The sequence below is a fragment of the Rhinatrema bivittatum genome, chromosome 17, assembly GCF_901001135.1.
Source record: "Rhinatrema bivittatum chromosome 17, aRhiBiv1.1, whole genome shotgun sequence".
Lineage (NCBI taxonomy): Eukaryota > Metazoa > Chordata > Amphibia > Gymnophiona > Rhinatrematidae > Rhinatrema > Rhinatrema bivittatum.
The window spans coordinates 7,845,634-7,871,474 of NC_042631.1; the positions used below are offsets into that span (position 1 = coordinate 7,845,634).

The 25,841-nt window shown below is 42.2% G+C and overlaps 1 protein-coding gene across 1 annotated transcript in view; it reads right to left on the minus strand.

Moving 5' to 3' along the window:
• LOC115079464 overlaps positions 1-25,841 on the minus strand; it is a 95,042-nt gene that overhangs the window by 12,059 nt on the left and 57,142 nt on the right. Inside the window, exons 22-30 of the mRNA XM_029583082.1 lie at positions 25,449-25,603; positions 18,565-18,588; positions 16,792-16,930; positions 13,140-13,246; positions 12,301-12,433; positions 10,343-10,446; positions 6,714-6,755; positions 5,502-5,628; positions 3,413-3,537 (exon numbers count right to left, since the gene is read on the minus strand). Of these exons, the coding sequence (XP_029438942.1) occupies positions 3,413-3,537; positions 5,502-5,628; positions 6,714-6,755; positions 10,343-10,446; positions 12,301-12,433; positions 13,140-13,246; positions 16,792-16,930; positions 18,565-18,588; positions 25,449-25,603 (956 nt within the window). The remainder of the gene's footprint in view (positions 1-3,412; positions 3,538-5,501; positions 5,629-6,713; positions 6,756-10,342; positions 10,447-12,300; positions 12,434-13,139; positions 13,247-16,791; positions 16,931-18,564; positions 18,589-25,448; positions 25,604-25,841) is intronic.

Consider the following 25,841-nt stretch of genomic DNA (forward strand, 5'->3'; position numbering starts at 1 on the left):
TGGACTTTAGGCCTTATTTAAACAATAAAGCAAAATGAAACTGATGCAGTCTTTGTCCCTATATGAAAATCAATCAGCTTTCTGCAATGCAGACTTTGCTCAGAAGAAACTGGAATTTCAGAGATGCTTCATGCAAAGACAGATTTACATTGCCTTAACAATGACGGAACAAAAAATTTTAGATTTTTTTTAAGGACAAGAACAGAAGAAATTACTATACTGGGTCAGACCAAGGGTCCATCCTAATTCCAACAGGGCCAATTCAGGTTACAAGTATCTGGCAAGTACCAAAACAGTAAATAAATCCCATGCTACTAATGCTGGTATATACGGTAGTTGTGGCTGTTCTCTAGTCAGCTTGATTGCAGTTTATGGTCTTTTCCTCCAGGAACTCTTTTTTTTTTTTTTTTTTTAAGCACAGCTAAGCTAACTTCCTTAACCACATCCTCTGGCAATGAATTTCAGAGCTTAATTGTGCATTAAGTGCAAAAGAATTTTCTCCGATTTGTTTTAAATGTCATGTGCTACTTACTAACTTCATGGAGTGCCTCCTTGTTTTATCTGAAAGAGTAAATAACCAATGCACATTTACCTGTTCTAGACCTCTCACGATTTTAAAGACCTCCATCATATCCCCCCTCAGTCTCTTCTCCAAGCTCAACAGCCCTTACCAGCCCAAAATAGGTTTCTTTTTGTTAATATTATTCCTTTGTCCTTGAAATAGCCCTAAATCTTTAGGAATGGGGGAACTAGTTTGTCTGGACTCGTCACTCGCCACGACCCAAGGGCCCACTACTAGTTCAAGACATACAGAACATACTTTTTAGGCCTAACCAACAGGGTGAAGGGTCTGGGTCAACTGGGGAGGAGTGGAGGCTGAAGAACCAAAGGGGTCTGGATGATCTCGAGATAGACTGGGCGAACTGGTGGACTAAGTAGTAAAACTGGGATTGTCCTTCGCGTGAGCATGTTTTACAATCCGCTTACCTGTGCGCGTTAAAGCCAACAAAGTCCTAAGGAAGATACACAAAGTACTTTTGCTAGAGTAACGGCTTAGTTACACGCGCTAGGAATATTTTAAATCATGCGTGCACAAGATGTAAAATTCCAGCATATGTCCACTCACACACCCATATGCATGTATTTGGGCACCCGCGTGCTTGTTATAAAGTTACCATCCCTGTGTGCACAGTGGGGTAGATTTTAAAAGAAGCGCACGCGGCCTACGTGTGTGCGTGCTACCTGGCACGCACACACGTATGCCCGATTTTATAACATGCGCGCTCATGTTATAAAATGCAGGATTGGCGGGCACAAGGGGGTGCACAATTGTGCACTTTGCGCGCGCCAAGCCACGCTGCCTTCCCCCATTCCCCCTAACCTAACCTTCCCCCCGCCCCCAGCCTTGCTCTGACTCCCCCGACTCTTGTCTTACCTTTTGCGCGCGCCGGCACGCAATCCCCCGACACAGCGGCAATGGCCGCTATGTCAGAGGCCTCTGGCCCTGCCCCCGCCCACACCCCACCCCTTTTGTAAAGCCCCAGGACTTACACGCGTCCCGGGGCTTTATGTGCGTCGCCGGGCCTTTTTAAAATAGGTCCCGGCGCGCGAAACCCTTTTAAAATCTGGCCCATTATTTGTTTATTTATTTATTTAAAATTATTTATCCACTGCACACTCCCATGATAGTGGTGGTTTACAATAATAAAAGATACATAAAATAAATGACCTAAAATTGATCAGCAACAATAGACATAACTTCATTTCAAAGGGGCCTGCACCATCTAGCTCAGACTGTAGATCTCCTATTTATTTTCTTTGGGAGATAGAGATTGGGGAGCAGAGAAGGAACCGAAAATACCCAAAAATTCCATTTCTAATAAAGCAAAAACGGCCTTTTTTGGTTCAGATGGGCCATTTGTTTAAAACAAATGCACAGTCCTAATAGCAAGTACTTTATAGTAAAGGTATGAGACAAGCCCCTGCCCTGCCCTGGTAATTTATTTACTCAGCCAGGGAATGACATCACATTTCTTTCACTAAGACTGAGTATCAGTGTGACACAATATATTTAGATATTTTTTTAATGCAGCTTCAGAATCCAATTAGATCATAACTTGAATTTTTTTAAGAACATGGGTCACTCCAAAGGTGGCCAATCCAGGTCAAAAGGATCTGGCAGGATCCCAAGTCCACCTTAACAATGGTTTACAGACTTTTCCCCAGAAACTTGTCCATACCTTTTTTTAAACCCAGCTGTGCTATCAGCTTTTACACATCCTCTGGCAATGAATTCCAGAGTTTAAATTATACATTGAGTAAAAAAAATATTTTCTCCTATTTGTCATAAATATATCACCTAGTAACTTTGGGCTTTTCACACTGTAATTGTGTAAGTTCATAGTGGTGCATTTAAAGAACCCAGCTTTCACAATTGTCCTCAGTACACCATTTGTGCGCATAGGTGGAACGTGCAGATATATATGACAGCAGTCACACAGATTTCTGCCCTGGAAGTATGTGTATATGTTTCTATACATGTATAAAATTGTTATGCAGGAACTCACATACTTCTCTACCCATTTTATAAAAGTATGCATGCATTAATTGTAACAATTCATGTGCATTAACTCAGAATTAAACACAGAGGAAAGTATTTTATAAATCATTAGCATCCTGCACTTCTGAAACACTTACTTGCTTGTGTATGTGAAATCACCAGTTCACTGATACCTCCACCAGTTCACCTAGACCCTCTGGTACTTCACCTTAAACCCCTACCAGTTCAACCAGTCCTCCTAGCCATAACTGCAGTCAAAAGACATGACTGATTTCAAATGCACATATTAATTAATAGATATGAAAGTGAACAAGTTTGGTAATGTATGCTCATATATCGCTTACAAAATAGCAACTTGCCTAAATATTTCTGAATCCTGCCTGAGAACAACCCTACACTACCCTTTTTTTCTCTGTTAACATTTATGCTCAACACTGCAAATAAGTGCATACTCTTGAGGTTCATAAAATAGCAGATACATGCATACATATTACTTATGTTTGTATATACTAATTGTACATGGAAAACCCCCACTGGCACACCTTCTGATCTTGGGCAAGTCCGTTCAATTTCCTGTTGCCTCAGGTACTCATTTAGATTATAAATAAACTCTTAGGGGCAGGAACCTGTTGTACCTGTGTGTAGTGTATTATAGCACACCCTACTGATTTATTATTTATTTATTTATACAACATAGAGTCTGCTGATCCACCAGTCTTAGCGGGCTGTAAATGCAGATATGAAAATGAAAGATAATGACTAGTAATTAGACAGTGAGCCTCTTTCCTTCATTAGCACTAGTAACAACTCCATCTAGAAATGAAACAAAGACGTTATTTGGATTGTTCTTACCTTGTTGAATACAGAGGGGATAGAGAAGTTTCTCTTCCATGTCTTCAAACAGGCTGACGTTAGAATACTTGCCAGAGGAATCAATAGTTAGCCAGACCCCTTGACCAGTTGCAGCCCATCCCCAGCTTAAATAAAAAATAAAAACATGTTCTGAGTGAGTCTTCATTTCTTACAAACATTTCTTCAGGACTGACGAACCTCCTGTCCGCTCTAGAAGCTTAAAAACTGCTGGACTTACATCGGTTAGTGTTTGCCTTATGTATGGGAAGGGCCATGGGAAGCAGCAGAATCTGCCTCCATGGAGTTAGTTTCAAAATATCAGGATCATTCGAGGACGATTTACCCGAATAAAAGTGTTATCTGAAAACCACCCACCCTTAGCTGGCTGGTTGTAAGTGCGGCACCAAACCTTTGGAACTAACTGCCACCAAGTATCAGACAAGAGCCAGGGCTGCTGATCTTCAGGAAGCTCCTAAACAGGTGGCTCTTACAGTCAGCATTTGTAGCAGTAACTTAGGTCATGGCCCTTCACACTCTGAAACCAGGTGCCCTCCAACAGCAGCTACCTAAAAAACACCTGCTGACAACCACTGCACATTCAAGCCGATACAGAAAAACGCGTGGGAGAGCCGGCGAGTGCCTGCTTTCCCGGCGCGCGCACAGGCCACTCTCCTGGGCGTCCCTAGTGCCTCTTTTTTGACAGAAGCGGCTGCTGTCAGTGAGTTTGACAGCGGACGCTCAATTTTGCCGGCGTCTGTTCTCAAACCCACTGACAGCCATGGGTTTGGAAAATGGATGCCGGCAAAATTGAGGGTCCGTCTTCCGACCCTCGGGCCGTGGGCCATTTTTAAATTTTTTTTATTTTTGGGGCCTCCGACTTACTATCGCTATGATATTAAGTAGGGTGTACAGAAAAGCAGTTTTTTCTGCTTTTCTATACACTTCCCCGGCACCGGCAGAAATTCTGGCGTTAATTTCTGAAAGTAAAATGTGCGGCTTGGCTGCACATTTTACTTACTGAATCGAGCAGGAATAACTAATAGGGCCATCAACATGCATTTGCATGTTGCGGGCGCTGTTCGTTTCGGGGGGGTTGGCCGCGTGTTTTTGATGCACTATTACCCCTTACTGAATAAGGGGTAAAGCTAGCGCATCGAAAACGCGCGTCCAAATGCGAGTTAACAATGCGTTCTGCTGGAGCGCACTGTACTGTATCGACCCGATTATCAGGTAAAACCCAAATGCTTCCCTGTTGATGGATGGCCTCCCCTGCCATAGTGACCACCCTGCACTCCCTTTCTGCTGAATTCTGGACCGCACCTTTGTCTTGCTGACTCAAACTTGCTGATTCTCGGTTTACATATGTAATATACAGGGATATAATATTACTCCCCTGCTGTAACACTGCTCCCTCATTATTTGTAATTGTAACTGTCAATAAGTATGTCTTGCTGTCACCTGCACTATCATTAGACCCCCAGCATGAATGCACAACTGTATAATTGTCACCCGCCCTGCAAGCAGTGCCCCCTAGCCAGCTCCTCCCTCTACTCGACATATACCTTAGCTACCACCTTGAGCCTATTGTAAACAGCTACCAGTATCAAACTACCATATATTCTGAGCATGCACTGCAATATTAATCTATTGAAACACATTTTGAATCTTATTGTTGGCAAAGCATGAAACAAATCATGATGAAGAAAGTGAGACGAGAATTCCTGAGGTGGAGTGTAGGGCGGAGGACTGACATGCTGGAGGTACTATAGTTTCCCCATTATAAAATCATGGTTAAATTCAACCAGTTTAATAAAATTGGTTCTGGCTATTTTTGTCCTCCCCTCATTCTGCTGCAAGGAATAAGCTCTAGCACCTCAGCTGTTGCCTCAATTAAAAAACGCTCTTAACCCTAGCGCAATGGAGAAACATTTTTTATTCAGGTCTGCAATTGGGATGGCGAGACTTGTTTTTTATGTGCCGACAGATTCTAGGGAAAGAATCTACCAGAACCCGGGGGCCCATGGGCTTTGGGAAAGCCATGAAGGGTGAATAGTGATTCAAATCATTTTCACAGCTGTACAAATCACACCTGCAGGTCTCGAATCCATTGCTCATCTTCTCTGACACTTGTTCTTTGGTTGCAATGATAGTATTTTGAAAGTAGCAGTACTTGACTGCCTCGCTGAAGTTGAGTTTCATAGGAGCAAGGAATACATCTGTAAATAAAGAGCCAGTATGTTACAGCTGCCCAGATACTGCTAGAGATGGAAGTCAGAAGCATAATGTTTCCTACCGACAGAACACTATAAACAAACGTCAGACATTGCTCTCACCACAGGGAAAATCGCCCTGCACCAAACTCCCCATTTACTTGCTGTAAGGGTGACATAAGTGAGTGGTAACTCAAATAAAGCTACTTTGGTATACGTGTGGGGAGAATAAAGGGCATTTTATTTCTTATCTGAATTATCCAGTACAAAGCAAATTTACATAACATGTATTTGCAATTCATAAATAAAATGCATATTGGAACACTTTATAAATAATCCTATACACCAATAAAAATGAAAAACCCTTGGTACTATTCCAGAACCCTGATGAATAGTCCCCTAAGGAAATTACATTAAAATATATTACAATAACCAACCCAACTACTCTAAACTCATATGAACGCAACCAGATAACTAAAATGTATTCTGTATAAAGAGGTCAATATTCAGAAGCATTTAGCAAGGTAACTCACAAGTGATCCAGCTAAATGGCAACTTTTTGAATATTTGACCTCTTATCCAGAGTTTTGTGGCAGGCCAAGGTTATCACAGCCAATGGTCAGTCATGGCAGGACCATTGCAATCTCCCTCCTCAATGCGTGTAAATTGGCTCCCTCCCCAAACTCCCACAAATCAGTGAAATTTTGGGCGTGAGTAAGAGGTTACCTTGCTCCCGGCAGGGTTTTCTGTAGTTTGGAGGGGGTGAGGGGGGTTCAGGTTAATGTGATTGCGGGTGGGAGGAGGCCGGGAGGCTTTTATTAAAAAAAAAAGGGGAGATCGGAGACAGCCCCCCCCACCCCCCCAGTGGTTGGCGTTTATCCCACTGAATATCCAGGACAAGTTATCTGCCCGCCAGATTACTGAATACAGACCTCGGAGTATGTTCCCCATAGATATAACATGGGCATACGTTTTAGGTCACGACTATGCATTCTTCTATTTTGACTAATCTCTGAATATTGTCATGGAAGATCATGAATGAAGGGGTAAAGATTTGGGAGGCCGTAGTGGTACTATTCCAGTTTTTTTACCGTTTGCTGCTGAAGATGTAGTGACTGAGATATTGAAAGGATCTGCAATAAAGGAAGCAAAAAAACATTTAATAGTCAGCAAAATGTGAGATTCTTCTCCACATCTATCACGAAGGTGGCATAAAACAGGAAAACATAGTCCTCCAAGCCAATTGAGATGATGCCAAATTTTCACAAATATGGTTCAATTTGGAGACCAAAAGATTATTTTTAACGTCATTTCCCAATATATATAAGATACTATATAATAGTGCCAAACAATGTCTCAAGGGACACCTTATATTCATCTATTATCTTTGGTGTGGCTTCCTTTCTTCCTTGTATAGTTTTGGCGGCGAAGGACCTTTGTACCTGTATGATGTGTATTAATCATTAAAAAGTCAATATTCAAAGGTGTTTGTCCATTTAACTTTTGAGTTAGTGGGACAAATCCCGAGGTTTAAATATGTGGCCCCTTTAACTGGATAAATTCTATCTGGTTAAGTCATTAACCAGATAAAATTTACCCAAATAATTGGGGGCATTCTGGGAGCGATCCCAGGCGGAGTTGACTTAAGAACATAAGAACATAAGAAAATGCCAAACTGGGTCAGACCAAGGGTCCATCAAGCCCAGCATCCTGTTTCCAACAGTGGCCAATCCAGGCCATAAGAACCTGGCAAGTACCCAAAAACTAAGTCTATTCCATGTAACCATTGCTAATGGCAGTGGCTATTCTCTAAGTGAACTTAATAGCAGGTAATGGACTTCTCCTCCAAGAACTTATCCAATCCTTTTTTAAACACAGCTATACTATAACTGCACGAACCACATTCTCTGGCAACAAATTCCAGAGTTTAATTGTTTAATATGTTGAGTAAAAAAGAACTTTCTCCGATTAGTTTTAAATGTGCCCCATGCTAACTTCATGGAGTGTCCCCTAGTCTTTCTACTATCCGAAAGAGTAAATAACCGATTCACATCTACCCGTTCTAGACCTCTCATGATTTTAAACACCTCTATCATATCCCCCCTCAGACGTCTCTTCTCCAAGCTGAAAAGTCCTAACCTCTTTAGTCTTCCTCATAGGGGAGTTGTTCCATTCCCCTTATCATTTTGGTAGCCCTTCTCTGTACCTTCTCCATCGCAATTATATCTTTTTTGAGATGCGGCGACCAGAATTGTACACAGTATTCAAGGTGCGGTCTCACCATGGAGCGATACAGAGGCATTATGACATTTTTCCGTTTTATTCATCATTCCTTTTCTAATAATTCCCAACATTCTGTTTGCTTTTTTGACTGCCGCAGCACACTGAACCGACGATTTCAATGTGTTATCCACTATGACACCTAGATCTCTTTCTTGGGTTGTAGCACCTAATATGGAACCCAACATCGTGTAATTATAGCATGGGTTATTTTTCCCTATATGCATCACCTTGCACTTATCCACATTAAATTTCATCTGCCATTTGGATGCCCAATTTTCCAGTCTCACAAGGTCTTCCTGCAATTTATCACAATCTGCTTGTGATTTAACTACTCTGAACAATTTTGTGTCATCTGCAAATTTGATTATCTCACTCGTCGTATTTTTTTCCAGATCATTTATAAATATATTGAACAGTAAGGGTCCCAATACAGATCCCTGAGGCACTCCACTGTCCACTCCCTTCCACTGAGAAAATTGCCCATTTAATCCTACTCTCTGTTTCCTGTCTTTTAGCCAGTTTGCAATCCACAAAAGGACATCGCCACCTATCCCATGACTTTTTACTTTTCCTAGAAGCCTCTCATGAGGAACTTTGTCAAACGCCTTCTGAAAATCCAAGTATACTATATCTACTGGTTCACCTTTATCCACATGTTTATTAACTTCTTCAAAAAAGTGAAGCAGATTTGTGAGGCAAGACTTGCCCTGGGTAAAGCCATGCTGACTTTGTTCCATTAAACCATGTCTTTCTATATGTTCTGTGATTTTGATGTTTAGAACACTTTCCACTATTTTTCCTGGCACTGAAGTCAGGCTAACCGGTCTGTAGTTTCCCGGATCGCCCCTGGAGCCCTTTTTAAATATTGGGGTTACATTTGCTATCCTCCAGTCTTCAGGTACAATGGATGATTTTAATGATAAGTTACAAATTTTTACTAATAGGTCTGAAATTTCATTTTTTAGTTCCTTCAGAACTCTGGGGTGTATACCATCCGGTCCAGGTGATTTACTACTCTTCAGTTTGTCAATCAGGCCTACCACATCTTCTAGGTTCACCGTGATTTGATTCAGTCCATCTGAATCATTACCCATGAAAACCTTCTCCATTACGGGTATCTCCCCAACATCCTCTTCAGTAAACACCGAAGCAAAGAAATCATTTAATCTTTCCGCGATGGCCTTATCTTCTCTAAGTGCCCCTTTAACCCCTCGATCATCTAACGGTCCAACTGACTCCCTCACAGGCTTTCTGCTTCGGATATATTTAAAAAAGTTTTTACTGTGAGTTTTTGCCTCTACAGCCAACTTCTTTTCAAATTCTCTCTTAGCCTGTCTTATCAATGTCTTACATTTAACTTGCCAATGTTTATCCGACTTAGTCGGATAACTTATCCAGCTAATTCCAATATTTAGAGTTAGACAAACAAGTTATTTGGCTAAGTCTGGACATGCCTTCTCATCCCCACCACAACATTTGTCCAGGGGGGTGCTGAAGAGGGGAGGGAAGGTTGGACAAAACTTGTGGTGGGGGTGGGGATGAGAAGAGGGTCCTGGAGGTAGATATATTTTGAGAAAGGGTAGAGGTGGGGATGGCTCTTGGATCAATAGTAATTAAGTTGAAGTGGGATAGGGGAGACTGGATGCAACACAGGCCTGCAAACATTTTTTTGTTTTGCAGCTATATAATGTGAATACAGAAACTTAGAAATGTGACAGCAGAAAAAGATCATATGGCCTAGCTAGTCTGCCCATCCACCCAAATAATTCAGCTTACAATTTCTATCACCCCCTCAGAGATGCCCTGTATTTATCCTATGCTTTCTTGAATTCATCATAATCATACTCCTCCCAGTGGCTTTCAGCAACACTTTGACAGCAGTGCTGGAAACTTAAGTTATCTGTTAGCTTCTTTGCTGAATATTGGCCTTTTTGTATAATTCCTCTATTGATTTATTGCTGCTTACATTACTGCACAAGGTATTATCCCAACACAAAAATACTGATAATTTAGAGAGTACCTTTCACTAAAGCATGAAATGCCCAGAAAGGTGGACGAGGGGAGTTCTGTATTACACTTTTCATAACTGGTCAGCCACTTCAAAACAGCACCACACCCACAACTCCTAATCAAAGGAGAAGGCTCTTGTTTTTCCATCTTTTGCATTCTTTAAAAATGCTACAGCAGGGGTTGGCAATTCCAGTCAAGTGCCACAAACTGGTCAGGATCTCAGGATGTCTACAATGAATATATATGCATTGAATGCATTTGCATGCACCAGAGGCAATGCATATAAATGCATCTCATGAATCTTCGGTGTGGATATCTTGAAACCAACCTGAGTTGTCTATCCCTGTGCTAATGAAGCAGACACTTTTCTTACTGGTTCTTCTTTGGACATAGGTCAGGAATAGTTGAACACAAGTAAAGCACTTACCAATGCACAGAGCAAAATTTGCCCTTTCTAAGTTGACAGGTGGTGGCTTCCTCCGAAATTTCATTCCTAGATTCACAAGAGTTCCTGTAGCTATCAGGTAGAAACTGGCAGGACAACAGGAAAACATTTCTGAGCAGTTTCATTTCCATTGCACTGTATTTTATCTTTAAGATAGGCTGGAATCTTATCCTTTAATAAGGAACCGATTTTCAGTGGCATTTAGCCACCTAAATGGAAAGATCCCATGGGGGAAAATATCCCTAAATTTAGCCGCCGTAAATGCAGGCAACCCAGAGGAAATCCCAAGGCAGGAAAGGATTTAGTCACCTAACTCTGGGTAGCCAAATAGATTAAGGCTCATTTTCAGCCACAGCTTTGTATGGTTGAAAATGAGCCGAAGGTCACCAGCTAAATTTTAGGAACTTGAAGACCAGTTCAAAATTGACCCCTAAGTTGTATTGATGTCGCCGATTCACTTAATTGGACTTTAATTCAGTTACACTATGCAAACTTCTGTATAATAAATACATTAGAAAACCAATTCAATAAACAGACACAAAATCCGCAAGTTTGTCAAATGAATTTGTGAGAAACAGGGAGGCCAGGGCTGGCCTGGTGGCTCCGTACAGGACATGGGTTTGACTCAGCTCTCTGGGCCTTCCAGGAATGGAGATGTTACCGAGGTGGGGTCTCAGTCATCGTACACTGGCAACGCTTTCTGGCTGGACTTAGCTTCCATGATCGCAGGGTTATAGAGAAATCCCTGTTGCATGGCCTCCGGCTGCTGCTGCAATGATAGGGGGGGAAGCCCCCATAGTTGTGAAGGAAGACTTGTGTGCTGCAGCCCAATGGAGGCTGCAAACCCAAAGGAACAGCAGGAAGCCCTTGGGCCAATAAAAAAAAGAGAAAGAGAGAAGCAAGTTGCTGGTAAAATCTGAAATGGATTTGTATAAATCTGCTAGTGGATCCATTCAAAATACATTTCAGATTTCCTTGCATTTTGCCCAAACATCCAGCTTACATTGAAAGGGCTGCCAACTGGACCTACATTTTCAAAACAGGCTGCTCTAATCCTGGTTTTACCCCACAGGACACATGGACTTGTGACCCTGCTTTTCAGAGAGAAATAAGAACTACAATTCCCTGCATGCAATATGGTAAAACCAGGACTAGATCTACCTGTCCTGAAAAAAATGGAGTCAGTTTGCAATTCCAGAACTTTCCAGTTGGTTTTAGGTAATTCCACACATTTTCTCATTTAGACCAGACTGAAATTCCTTTTCTCGATTTTCATTCAAAGTAATTTGCATATCCCTCCTCTTTAAAACTAATTTAATGGAGGGAAAATACAAACAAGAGCTTTGTGTTGAGGGGGAAGATAAGGTCTAGGGCAGGGATGGGCAATTCCAGCCCTTGAGGGCCGCAAACCAGTCAGGTTTTCAGGATATCCCTAATAAATATGCACGAGAGAGATTTGCATGCACTCTGCCTCAGTCATATGTAAATCTTTTTCATGCATATTCATTAGGGATATCCTGAAAACCCGACTGCTTTGCAGCCCTCGAGGACCGGAATTGCCCACCCCTGGTCTAGGGGAATCTAAAACTTGTTAAAAAGGAATACTTGAGGCCTCACAACAAGACCCCTTCTGCTATGGTGCCAAAATTCCCAGAAAAACCTCAGAATAGATTTCAAAGTAGTAAATCTCTCAAAGCTTTGATGTTTACAGATCACTGGCCAGCTTGAAAGTTTAACTCTCCTCTCTGCTGAACTAGGACAATGTGTGGGCCGATGATGTTCCCCTATGTGAGAAGCATTTGTTGTGAAACAGTTAATCCACACAAGAGTTTGATGTTATGAAGGCAAACCATGGAATGCATGTGGAAGTCCAGTGTCCAGTGAAGGAGCTTCTAATTCTGAATCCTAATTAGCTTCTCAAACATTAGTGCATTATTTACCTGCAGTTATTGACCTTCGTCATATCTGTATTATTCTGCAGCAGCTCCCTTATCAGGACTGTTGCATTTTCCTTCTCACACACACGAGAAGCTTCAAGCAAGGAAACGTCTTCTATTGTACGAGGAAACGCTTCTGCAAAATAGGTTAAGGGAAAGTATTGTCACGTGGCAGTTTGGAAGAAAACAGGTGGAGGAGGCAATCGAGGGGGGAGTGGAAGTGTGCAATCTGCCACTCTATTATTATTATTATTATTATTATTATTATTATTATTATTAATGCATCATATTTCAGGGGCAGTACGTTGTTTAAAATCTGCAGCATATAAGAACATTTGATGCATGGTGATAGACTGAAAGATTGGAAAAGGCTAGGGATTTGCAGTCATTTGAAACAAAAGTGGAAAATACACTGAAATTGTTTTGTAACATTTCATTTTTCATCTGAAACGACATAAAGCCAACCAACATTTTGATTATAATGTGCAACTCCTTCCTGGCAGCTTAATTCCCCGCCTACAGCCTGGCAATATTAAAGGAAATAAAATAAAATGATACAGAATTTAGCTAGAACAAATCCAAGCAACACAAATAAAAAACTATAGGAAACCCAAAAATCCATGCACACGCCTAAGAAGTACTGCTAGTGAGCCACTGTCTGGTGTAGTATTAGTGCTATTACCACATAGTCAAGGTTGTGTTTCCATAATGTATTTGCATTTTCTTATTGAAATGTACAGCATGTGGCACTTTTAACCAAGGCTCATTTAGTACAAATGGGTCCAGAGTAAAGAAATGCCAAATATCAGGAAAAGTGAAGGCTGCGTGTCTGCCTGACCCACCTTGTTTCCGTATGCAAAGCACTTCTCTGGTGTTATTCTCATTGAGATTAACAGATGAGCAGTTAACACCGTATAAATAGATCGTGAGTGTCATAACCCAGCTCCAGCTGTGGGGGCAAAACAGAAATATTGGTAAGAACATTGCCTTATTCCTTCTAGAATTCAGTTTTAAAAGACTGGCCAAGCCCAACCAAGTTATAAATATTCAGCATTTCAATCATGGAAAATAATAGGCACATCTGTTCTGTTTATGTATTGTTTGAATAGCCTTCCCAATAAAAAAAATAAATAAAATTGTGAAAAAAAAGTAAGGAGGAAATAGCAGCCCGTGAGCTAAGGAAGATCTGCTGACTGTGTGGGTCCTGTAGCTCAGGCCCCCTAAGGGAGTCACAGAAGACCTGTCATCCGGTGGGCAGGTCATAGGAAGAACTACATCACTGAAGACTAAAACTGAAAGCAGGGCACTGTTGTTGAAGTCAAATAAAATCAGTTGCAATCATTGCATAGTTTGAAAATATGAGGAGCTTTCATTTCACACTATTCTTAGTATTAAAACAATGGGGAAAACCCTGGTAACAGTTGTGCCCGTGAGGAACTGAGGCCCTGAAGGGGTATAGGTATGTAAGAATCTCCTTGAAGCCACCCTGCTCAGGAAATCAGTTACAGTAAAATATTATTTTATGTTGCTAAGCAGACTGAGTTAAGCCATTACTTGTGTGGCAGCACCGAACGGATTCATCTCTCCAAGAAAGTAGAACTTTGAGCTCTACTAAGCATGTGCGGGACTTCCCACCCGGGTGTTGCCTCATGAGCCTCCTCGGTCATTTTTTGTTTGAGCTAAAGCACGGAAGTGTACTCTGTCTCTCCTTATATTTTTTCTTAAATTCTCAAAATCCTTCCTTTTTTTCTCTGACATTTCCTCATTCTTGTTGCCTCACTGCCTCACAAAAGCACTTTTCAGTGCTAAGAATAAAACTCCAAAAAAGCTCCGCCACAGGAAAATATCCTTGAAGAGGCCTTGCTCCTTGAGACCTCCCAGAAGAAAGAGCCCTACCATCAGCGGCTTCAAGCAGTGCCATCTGCTTGGGCTCACAGCGTGACCAGTAACATTGTTCTGCCTGGGGATGGATGTCTCCATGCTTACAACACTCCAGGGTACACAGTATGGAGGAGCTGCGAAAATCTCTAAGGAGATGCAGCGGATCCTCCTCCTGCAGTGCAGCCTTGTCTGAGCAGCAGTTCTTCACCCCATCAGAGCAAGCCAAAGCCATGGAAGCGAGCTCTGGCAGTCATCATACTTTGCAGCAAAAGCACCAACAATCACTGGAGCTTGCCTCAAAGAAACAAAAGCGTTCAAAGTGCGATCCATTGGCGCTGGCACCATTCACGCAGTTCAGCATCAGCACCACTGGTGCAAGCTGCATCAAAGACTAGAGCACACTCTGAATTGAAGCGCTTGATGCAAAATCATACCTGAGAACTTTCAATTTACAGTCACCATAAGATTTTCATCTATTAGTGGAGGTGGAGCGAGGGACACAAGGGGGGGAGGCCATCACTTCTGCCAGGCTCTAGTTCACTATCCTCCATACCTACAGTTCTTTCATAACAGAGTGGTTCTGCAAACACTCAAGTTTCTGTCAAAGGTGGTCTCCCCTTTTCACAATAATCAATCCATCGTGCTGCCTATGGTTTTTTTTTTCCCAATGCCACATGCTCATGATGGTGACAAAGCCCTTCACACGATAAACTGCAAATGGGCTTTGATGTACTGAAAAAGAAGAATGCAGCCCCGTTGTCAAACCAATCAGCTTTCAGTATCCTACAAACCAAATCCCTGGGAGCTATGGTCATCAAACAAACTTTATCTAATTGATTGGCTGAATACATCCAACACTGCTATCACTTAGCAGGACTACAACTCACTGATTTGGTTAAAGTTCATTGTGATGGAGTGCCCCTATTTTTTTCCTTTTGTACCTGTGCAGGACCAGGCATGTAGCCTGGTCCACCATAAATCCCAAAGAGGGAGAAAGCTCTATGATGGACAGGAAGAGCTCTGTGGACGGGACCCTGCTGGGACATTTAAGAGTGCAAGCCCTGCTAGGATTGGGAGGACCCCCATGTCCCCAGGAGTTGAATCTCCTGACCCTCTCTAAGAAGTATTGTGCGTATTGAAGGCACACTGTCCTGAGGGAAGGCAGTCTGCTAATCTGTCTGTAAGCTGAAACTGCAAGAAGACTGCAAAGGTAGGCAGTGCCTGCCAGCATTTCATGTCTGGGTGAATAAAAGTGAATACTGGATTAGAAAAGGCTGGAGTCACAGTGGTTTCTGCTCCAGCCCACAAGATTGTGCTCAGCTATTATAACACTCATCAAGAAAGAACCATGGCCGCCTCTGTAGCTTACCTTTGAGGACCCATTGAGGATATTTGCAAAGTTGCAACTTGGTCTTCTGTTCATACTTTTACATCTCAAGAGCTGACAGTAAATTTGTACAGAGACCAGGGAACGGGTTGCTTACTAAATAAATGCTCCACTGCAAACATTAGCTTGAGGCTCCCCACATGTAATGGCTAATTCAGCCTGCTTATTGAAGGAAAAAAGCAAGTTTGTTTACCATAAATGTTGTTTTCCATAGATGGCAGGATGAATTAGCCATGGAATATTCGCCCTCCTCCCTGGAGAGTCAACTACCTAGCTAACAGGCCGATAAAGTACAGTGCGCTCCGGTTTGTACGCATTTGTACAGTAAGGGGTAATAGCGCGTTGAAAATGCGCGCCCAACCCCCCCAAAACTAATAGCGCCCGCAACATGCAAATGCATGTTGATGGCCCTATTAGTTATTCCCGCGCGATTCAGTAAGTAAAATGTGCAGCCAAGCAGCACGTTTTACTTTCAGATATTAGCGCCTACCCAAAGGTAGGCGTTAATTTCTGCCGGCACCGGGAAAGTGCATTAAAACTGCTTTTCTGTACACCCTCCGACTTAATATCATGGCGATATTAAGTCGGAGGTCCCAAAAGTTAAAAATAATTAAAAATTAAAAAAAAAAAATTAAAATCGGCCCGCAGCTCGAAAACCGGATGCTCAATTTTGCCGGCGTCCGGTTTCCGAACCCGTGGCTGTCAGCGGGTTTGAGAACAGTTGCCGGCAAAATTGAGCGTCGGCTGTCAAACTCGCTGACAGCCGCCGCTCCTGTCAAAAAAGAGGCGCTAGGGACACGCTGGTTAGTGTCCCTAGCGCCTCTTTTTACCGTGGGCCCTCATTTCCATGCGGGCCAATACTAAATCGCGTACACAGGAGAGCAGGCACTTGCCCACTCTCCTGCAACTTTTACTGTATCGGCCCGTAAATTAGTTCTGGTATTGACTGAGAAAGCTCAAGAAGCAATGCCTGTGCAGGAAGTCCCGCACATGCTCAGTAGAACTCTAAAATGTACTATCTTGGAGAGACAAATCCATTTGGTCCCACCAGATCACATCACCTCACATGTAATGGCTAATTTATCCTGCTATCCACAGAAAACACAGTTTATGGTAAGCAAACTTGCTCCAGGTGGGGTCCTACACTACAGAAATGTTATTGCCTTCCCCCCAAATTCCAACAGCCTTTCCATAGCACATACAAAGCTGAGTTTCATTGTCCTCACCCACTGCTTCTAAAGCCATTCTGATAGGAAAAGTTTGCCTGGGACACAGTGGCCAAATCAAGGCCAGCCAAGCGACAGGCGTTGACAGATTTAGCAAAGGACATCCGATCTTGGTAGGTGACAGTAATCTGAAACAGATCTGCAGAAGAAAAATCTGCATTAAAGGCGATGCTTGATAATACATTCTCAAAACGCATGAGAAACTCATTTACCTGTGTTAAATGCACTTAAAACCTACTGACAATTCAAAAGCATAGACTGAAGCAATTTTATGCTTTTGAATTGTCCATAGATTTTACTCAGATTAAGTGCACTTAAAACAGGTAAATCAGCTTTTGAAAATTGCTATGATAGTATGTTACATTAACATTTTCCTCTGAAAATTATCTCCAAAGCTTATAAAAATGTTTCTTTTATGGCTCCAGGTCTGGGTATTCTAAAAATAAATGAAGTGAAGGCCTGTTAGTATGAACTTGGGCTTCTGTTCTTCAAAATTCAAAAATGTGCAAAAACATTGGTCCAAGTATCTCTCCAGCAGTGTAGGAGAGAGTTTGCTGTAAGCTGAGCACCTCCTGATATTCATCCAATCCTGTGGATTAGAGCTCTGCAGTCAATTTTTATATCAGGTTGTTTTTTTCTTTGTCATTTCATTTGTTGTTTTGCTTCTTTTCATTTATTTAAAATTAAAAAAAACCCCCAACAAATGAAATTTGAAAAGAAAGAAAAATACAAAAGGAAAACCAAAAGGAAACATTAATAAAAGGTTAGGCCCTGTCAGATATTTAAAAAAAAAAAAAGCCTTCCTGGGCCTCTCTTCCAATCTCCTCCTCCTCCCCTGGAACCCCCTTACCATATTTTTTTCCATTCACATAGCGAGAGCGATCCTGGTGGCTCCTGTTCTGACTGTGCGCTTACAAATGCTGCCAGCATGGTTAATGGCACCATCCTAGGTCTGGGCCCAGCCACAGGGCTGAATTTAGGCACAGGGAACCTAGGATGCCAAAATCTGGGATTCCTCCTACTGATTTCCGGAGGGGGAGAAGGAACACCTCCGTCTCTAGTCCTCTGCCTGTGAGTGCCATTATCTTAGATCGGGCCTTGACTGGCCATCAAGGAAAAAATGAACAATGGCGCTGGATTCAGTCTCCCAGCACCATGTCTGAGGGCACCTTCGGTGGGGCAGGAGTGACATAAATACGGTAAAAAGGTTCAGGGGAGGAAGGGATGGGAGGGAAGGCCTGGGAAATGAAATGGAAACTGAATACCTCCTCACCTTTAGAAGTGGTCTCTCCAAAGCACATTGGCAGAACAGCATGAAGAAGCTGGCACTGCTATTGCAGTGCCAGCTTCTTCATGCTGTTCTGTGTGTGTGTGTGTGTGTGTGTGTGAGTGTGTGAGAGAGTGTGTGTGTGTGAGAGAGAGTGTGTGAGTGTGTGAGAGAGTGTGTGTGTGAGTGTGAGAGAGTGTGTGTGAGTGTGTGTGTGAGTGTGACAGGACCAGCTTCAGGAGTGTGCGACCTGTGTGGCTGCACAGGGCTCTGCCAACCACAGTGCTGATGAAGGCCTCCCCTACCCTACGTGGTCATAGAGGGTGCTGTTCCTAGAGCTTCCACAGGGCGCCGCCTTGGTGCGTGTGTTGGGGGGGGGGGGGGTAACATGCTCTGCCACTTCCAGTACTTTACCTAGAGAACTTCTCCATCTACTGCTTCAACACAAACTGCATTAGAAAAATGTAAATATCTTTAAGAAATGAAACCAGAAACCACAAACTTACTGAAGTTTTCTTGATATGTTTCATCTAGAATACAAGATAGTAAGAAAAAAAAAAGTTAATATTACTTGGCAAGCTTTTCTTAGACAACAAAAATGTTCCTAAAACGGAACGTTTTATTTTCAGAAAGATTTCCCCCAGTTCCGTGTCTAGTAAAAATGTTTGTTGAGAGCTCTTGACAGTTTCAATAGTAGTAAATTACTGATTGAAAGCATAAATAATGCAGGTGAAGAAAGCATATTAAAAGCATCACTGATGTGCTTTGTTGGATTCATTTTTAAAACTTATTTAGGAACTTATGCAATAAAGTTTAGCATTCATATTCACACCATTTTGCGCATGCTAAAAATAGCGTGTTATGCAATAAAGCTTTTGCATGCACATTAAGACGGTCACCCAACCGTTCAACGTGAAAGAACTAAAATTAGCATGTACATGAATGCAAAATGAGACTTTACTGATCCAAATGGGCCAGGTCACTCCTACTCTGCCGGCGCCGTACTCTAAAATCATGCCAGCCTTAGGGAATTGCTTCTGTATCATTTGGATCCTGCAAATGGGGTAAGCTGATGTGGGAGCAATGTAAGATGTGGGGGCATTCGTCATGGAGGATATGACAGGGGATTTTTTTTTTTTTTTATTTTGCGATGCCACTAAAGCAATGAAAAGAAAAAAATTTTTAAAAACGTTGTTTGTTTTTCATTCATTTCATTGATGAAACGAAAGCCCATCCCTAATTTCCAGCTGCCTGAAATGATGTGGATACTTTCAGCCGTATTATGCAGAGGCGTTCCAGGCTATTTTGGAGATATGGTTGAAAACTATATGCATACATTTCCATTTAAAAAAAATATAAGTCCATAGTTATATACTTTACATCTTCATCTGAGACGATGTAACATATACAAATAGTTTTTATCAGCTTAAACCACAAGGTCTGAGAGTACTTTATGTCTGAAGACCAGTTTGGTTTTTGTGAGCTGAAAAGTATGTGCAGATATGGGCATCTTACTACAACTTCACCCTTGCATTTTTAATTGGCATTTTCAAGGGTTTTATTACCATTGCAAGCAGTTTCGTATGCTTCTCAAACTTGGCTGCATAAAGCACATGATGATAAACTGGTGACCTGTTTTGGCTTGTTTTTTGATGTAAGAGCATTATAGGACCACGTGGCCTTAAATATGTTCTGTAAATCATAAAAACTTTTTTTTTTTTTTTTTTTAAATCTGCAATTTTCCTTCCGCTCCTTTGGGCCTCCAGCACAGATGGAGCCATAGCTGGAATCCTGGTGCCATGAGCCTTCCCGTGAACCTATCTGGGGATACGTCCCCTATTTTATAACCTCCCCCCCCCCCCCCCCAACAGGTCTACCCCTTGAGCTGTAAACCTGCCTCTGTAGCATTTCCAACACAGCTCTGTAAAGGATAAAATATTCAGATCACTAACGGAACAGTTTGCTCCCCATAATTTCTCCTTGCACAATAATGTAAGCTGCTTTTGGAATCATCAATAGATTTCTCCACGGAAAAAGGCAAGGATTTCTATCATCAAATAACCACACCCCTCTTTCTTAAATTATATAAGGCAGCAAAACATTTCCCCACCCTCTTTTAAGTTTTAGCCAAGTTTGTTTCCTGCAGAAATATTAAATAATATTTAAAGTAAAGATCTTGCTGGAGGTCTAGTTCTTTAGCAGATATAAATGCCTTCAAAATGGTGTCACCCCCCCATCTCTGTCACACCCCATGACTCTTAAGAAACCCAGCAGGTAAGCAGGATTAGTTCTCAAATTAAACTTGATAATAAAGATATTACATTCCCCATGAGCATACAGAAAACATATTAATTCTAAATTCCACAGCAACAGTGCTAAAGAAATACTGCAGAATAAACTCACATCAAGTTTAAATACTCGAGCAGGACTCACCCCAAAACACAATATGAACACAAGGACAGAGTAATCACACCATCCCCTCTGGTAAACAGAGAAATATGAAACAACTCCAGCAGGAAGTAGCAGGACCCTTTGCAACTAAAGAACTCAGTTTAGTGAGGGCTGGAATGAGAAATCTTTATGGGCCACTGTGCACGGCAGCTGCCCAGAATAGGACACCGCACACCCAAACGTCTTCCACATCCCAACCTGCTCTTTTTCTTCTGCTGATACTGCAGCACCAACTCTAATCCAGGAGCTCTACTTTTCAGTGCAGATTACCCCTGGGGGAATTCTGCACACACAAATTTAAAATTCTGCATAATTTATATTGCTCAAAATAATTAATTTAAAATTATTCCTGCAATGCAGGAAAGTTATTACGCAAAGATGCAGAGTTTTAAATATTTTGGGCAGAATGCCACTAAACATTCACTGTGTGAGTCTCTTCCACCTCTCTCCTTACTCCCTTGGCCAGACTCCTTTCACTCTGCCCTCATATGCCCCAACTCCTCTGCTTTCCACTACCTCTCCTGCTCCCCTCCATGCTCCCTTCCTTCCACTCTATCTCCACTCCCAGCCCTCCACTCCCAGTTTGACCCCTCTTTCATACAGCCCCTCGCACAGGCTCTTTTTCTCTCTTGCACACACACATGCACACTCACACAGGCTCCCTCTCTCTCTTGCACAAGTACACCTCCTTGCATAGGCTCTCTCTCTCTCACACACACACCCTTATCCAGGCTCCCTCTCACTCTCATGTGCGCACGTGCACACACACACGCCCTCTATTGCTCTCGCATATACCCCACTCCCTCGCACAGGCTCTTTTTCTCTCTTGCACACACACACACCCTCATCCAGGCTCCCTCTCACTCTTGCACAAGTACATCTCCTTGCATAGGCTCTCTCTCACACACACACACACACACACACCCTTATCCAGGCTCCCTCTCACTCTCGTGTGTGCACGTGCACACACACACGCCCTCTGTTGCTCTCGCATATACCCCACTCCCTTGCACAGGCTCCTTTTCTCTCTCGCACACAACCTCACACAGGCTCCCTCTTTCTCTTGCCCACCCTATCTTGTACACACACTCACTCATGCTCCCCTTTCTACATTGGAGACCCCATGGAAGGAGTAATTGTGCTGTGCGGTGGGGTGTGATGTAAAAGGGAATTTTTTATGTTATTGGGGGTGTTTCAATGACTTTCTCAAAGTCAAGAAAAAAATACAAATTAATTTTGAGAGGTTTTATTTTTGAACAAAATTCAAGGGTTTTGTTATGTTTTATGTTTCATTTAGAAACAACTGTACATGCCTAAGCTTCTAGAGGCAAAGCAGCTTAGAATAAAAAAAAAAAAGGCAAATACTTTAGGGCAGCCAAACCCTACTTCAGGGATGAAATTTTGATGACAGAAGCAATTCCCCCTCTGGGCCCAGAAGATCCATCAGGCATTGTCTCCATTGCACAACACTCCTTTTGGAGTTCAGACCCAAGGGTCCCTACCTCATGCCATCCATACAGCCCTGATGTGGGCGCTTGGTGGGTGTGGCCCCCACGGGGTGGGGGAGGGGGGAGAATGGCTCCCTTTTCAATGCACTCAGGCAGCATTAATGCATTGTTACCTCCTAGTGGTCAAAAAATTGAATTCTTTGGTAGTTAAGAACCCTAAACTCATGGCTTCTTATAAAAGCTGTGAGATTTTGGCTTGTAGTTCAGGAGTGGGATCTTCAGATAACTTCTGATAAAAATGATGGTCCTGAAGTGGGTGATTCATTTTGCTCTGATAATCAGCTGAATTCATGATGACTACAGCCCCGCCTTTATCTGCGGGCTTGATAGTGATATCCTGATTATTAGATAATGATTGTAAAGCTTTATGTTCTCCGGATGATAGATTTAAGAAGATCCATGACCGATTGGTTTCAATGTTGGAAATGTCTGCAAGGACTAACGTTTGAAAGGCCTTAATTTGCTGGTCCACGGGTCCAAGTGGTATCCATCTAGATTTTGGTTTAACGATAGAAGTGTCTTGCATCGAGTCTGGTTGAGTGGAAAAGTAAAGCTTGATCATCAAGGAACGAATCTGTTGCTTTAAATGTCAGCATTTTTCAGCAGCCGACTGTCAATGACAGACTCGATAGACACAGTAGATTCTTATCACGCGCATGAGTAATTGAATGCTGAAAAACTTCATTCTTCAATCGTTTGGTAATATCGTTTTTTAACATACTGTTAAATGTTTTTTCTTCAGCATTTACAAGGTACCACTTTCAACGCTTCATTGACCTATTCATTTGAAATCAAGTAGGTGTCCATACGAGATTTGTTCCGCCTCAATTTAGATGTATTCATCATGGAAAGGGGTTTTTTAATATTATTTTTTCACTAGTCACAAGTTGCCGGCGTCATGCACATCATGTCTCCCTGAAGAAGGATTCTTTCCCAAAACATTGCAATGTCGGATGGATAGCACACAGACAGTACAAGATACATCATAAATGTGCCTGGCATCAATTCATTGTGACACTACATATTGGTGATATGAACTTTTATTACCAGTTTTTTCTTTAAAGTGAACTTTAACCTGAATACAAGATAGCCTCTCATGAGGCATCACAGGCTCTGGGTTTTACCAATGATTAAAAATCACATCGTCTCTTAAAGCTGAGCTTAAGAGCATTCTAAAGCTGTGCATCTCTGCAATTGTGCTTAAGAGCATGTAGCCTTCCTGACCAGTCTCTGTCTCTCACACACACCAGTCACCTCCCTGACCAGTCTCTGTCTCTCACACAGAAACACATCACCTCCCTGAGCAGTCTCTCTCTCTCTCACAAAAACACATCACCTCCAACCAGACTGTCTCTCAATCACACACGTGCTCTCTCACATACAAGCTCGCAATCACACACAAGTGCTCTTGCTCACATTCTACCACACACACACAAAGCTGTCACTCATGTACCCAGGCACCCATTCTACCACACACACACACAAAGCTGCCACTCACACATATACACACACACACAAAGCTGCCACTCACATACACACACAAGCAAGTTTCCTCTCTCACGAGGAGCCTCTTATCATTGTTTGGCCCAATAAGCCTGGCCTCTGATGGCGGCATGCAGTGTTACTCCACGGTCAACTGCATTAGCCCATCAGGGATAATCGATCCCCTGATAGAGAAAGGAAGCACAACTGGGGTAGTAGGACACTGAGAGCCGTGACACTCCTGCCGGTGCTTGGCGACACACTGGTGTGTTGTGACACACAGGTTGAGAATCGCTGCTCTAACCTATCCAACATTATTTTAGCCTTTTCTCTTTCCTGTCTTTATCATCTCATTTTCTTTGACCTTTAAAATCATCCTCTGTGAAATTTCCCTGGAGTTTCTGGTTACAAACATTTTTGTAGAGTCACATCAGACTTTTCAGTAAGAAATTCTTGCCTCTGCCCCTTTATATATAATATATAATATAATGTTACATATAGTACCTTTTGAGTGTATAATTTGCAATATAATATATAATGTTCATTGCTTGTTTCTCCCATCTCGGTACCTTTCTGCCCTCCTGGTACTGTTCCTTTTTTCTTCTCTCTGTCCTGTATTTTCCCTCTCTTCGCTCACCCCTTCTATCTTCCTAGCTGCTCCCCTCCCCCCACCCTGGTTTTTTGTACTTTCCTCCTGCAGTTACATTGTAAACCGGCATGATGTATCCACGAATGTCGGTATAAAATAGTTTATAAATAAATAAATAAATATACAGTAGAAATACCTGTTTGGGCAATCCTGCTCTGAAGCCCTGCTGTCTTTCAGCAACACTTCATCAAGTGAGTTTAAATGAAGTAGAAAGCTCAATTTGTTTAATTTTGGCTCAGTAATTCCTTTCTCCTTTTTTCTTCCCGCTCAATCATAACTAGTGCTGGGATTCTGGCAGCATGAGCTTTCCAGCATAACTACGACAGGTTTAGGGAAAACAAGCTGGCCTTGAATAGCCAGAAGACAGATATTTACAAAAACAGAGGTAATATCCTTTATCTCTCTTCTTAAAGAGACTTGTGAATTTGAGGAAAACACTGAGGTTGTAAAATCTTAGATTCAAATTTTACTCTGCAAAATCTCCCAAGTAGTCCATCAGATTTTTGCCATGGTAAAGATTGTCAGGAAATTATGTCCATTGATGGACTGACATTGGTTTAAAAACCTCAACATACACGTGTAAATCAGGATCCATGAATAAATGTACTCATGTAAAAAAAGGGGCATGCCAGGGGTGTTCTGGAGCGAGGCTATCATTTATGCGAGTACGTTTCTATTTGGGGGGCACCGTGCAGCCATAACGGCCCTGCCGCCCACCCTACAAGTTGCTGAGGGCATGTGAGCTCAGCCATACCTATCAAAGTGCAAGGGCCTTTCTCCAGATTGTTAACCCCTAAGGTCAGCTTCCATCCTTATGAATTCTCCACATGCCCTCCCAACATTCCTATCTTTCCCTAGCTTCACGCTATTCCCTGGATTCCGGTTAAATATCAGGCAACATTAAAGCTTTTTATCATCAGCTAGAAATAAATGCACATCCCTACTGACTCTCTCGTGACCTTTAATCCCCTTTGTATAACTCTCTCTGTGCTGCCTGTCCACCGTTGTTTTTGTGCCTCCTCACTTTTGGGGCCTACTCCATGCAATGTGTTTCCCTCAGACATGCAGGGGTCACCCCTCTCTTTATCCTTCAGATCATAACTAAAAACCTATTTATTCCAGCTGGCCAACCCCATCACTGATATTTTCCACCTACCATAAACTTTGTACTTTCACATTCCAAAACACTGTAACTGAGCCCTTGACCACAGTGGCCTCTCTCAGGACAGGACTGCAGGTGCTCCCATAGCACTGACCGTAAGAGAGGCCAGTTACAACAGGCAAAAAGACCAATTCTTACTTATTCCATTGTTCAGATCCACACAGAATACAGAACTCGTTGTGTTGTCTCCAAAAGGCATTGGACGTGATATCAGTCCAGTGTTGTTTTTACCACATTTGGAGTTGGATGTGTTCCTTGGTAGGAAAATGCTTCCTTTTTGTAACCAACCTGGACTATAGAAAGAGACAAAAAGACAAAGAAATGTGTCAGCAATTCTTTCCAAAGCAAACTTTCCTTTCTTATTTATCCAGACTTCTTAACCTGACCAAGAGGATTTCCATCCACTGAGGAATTCTACACTATTTATTTATTTGCTTTTTTATTTGAAAGGTTTTATATTCTGCAGTCTACAATGAGTCTTGACTGAGGCGGTTTTCAAGTTACATACATAAAACAGACAGCATAAAATAA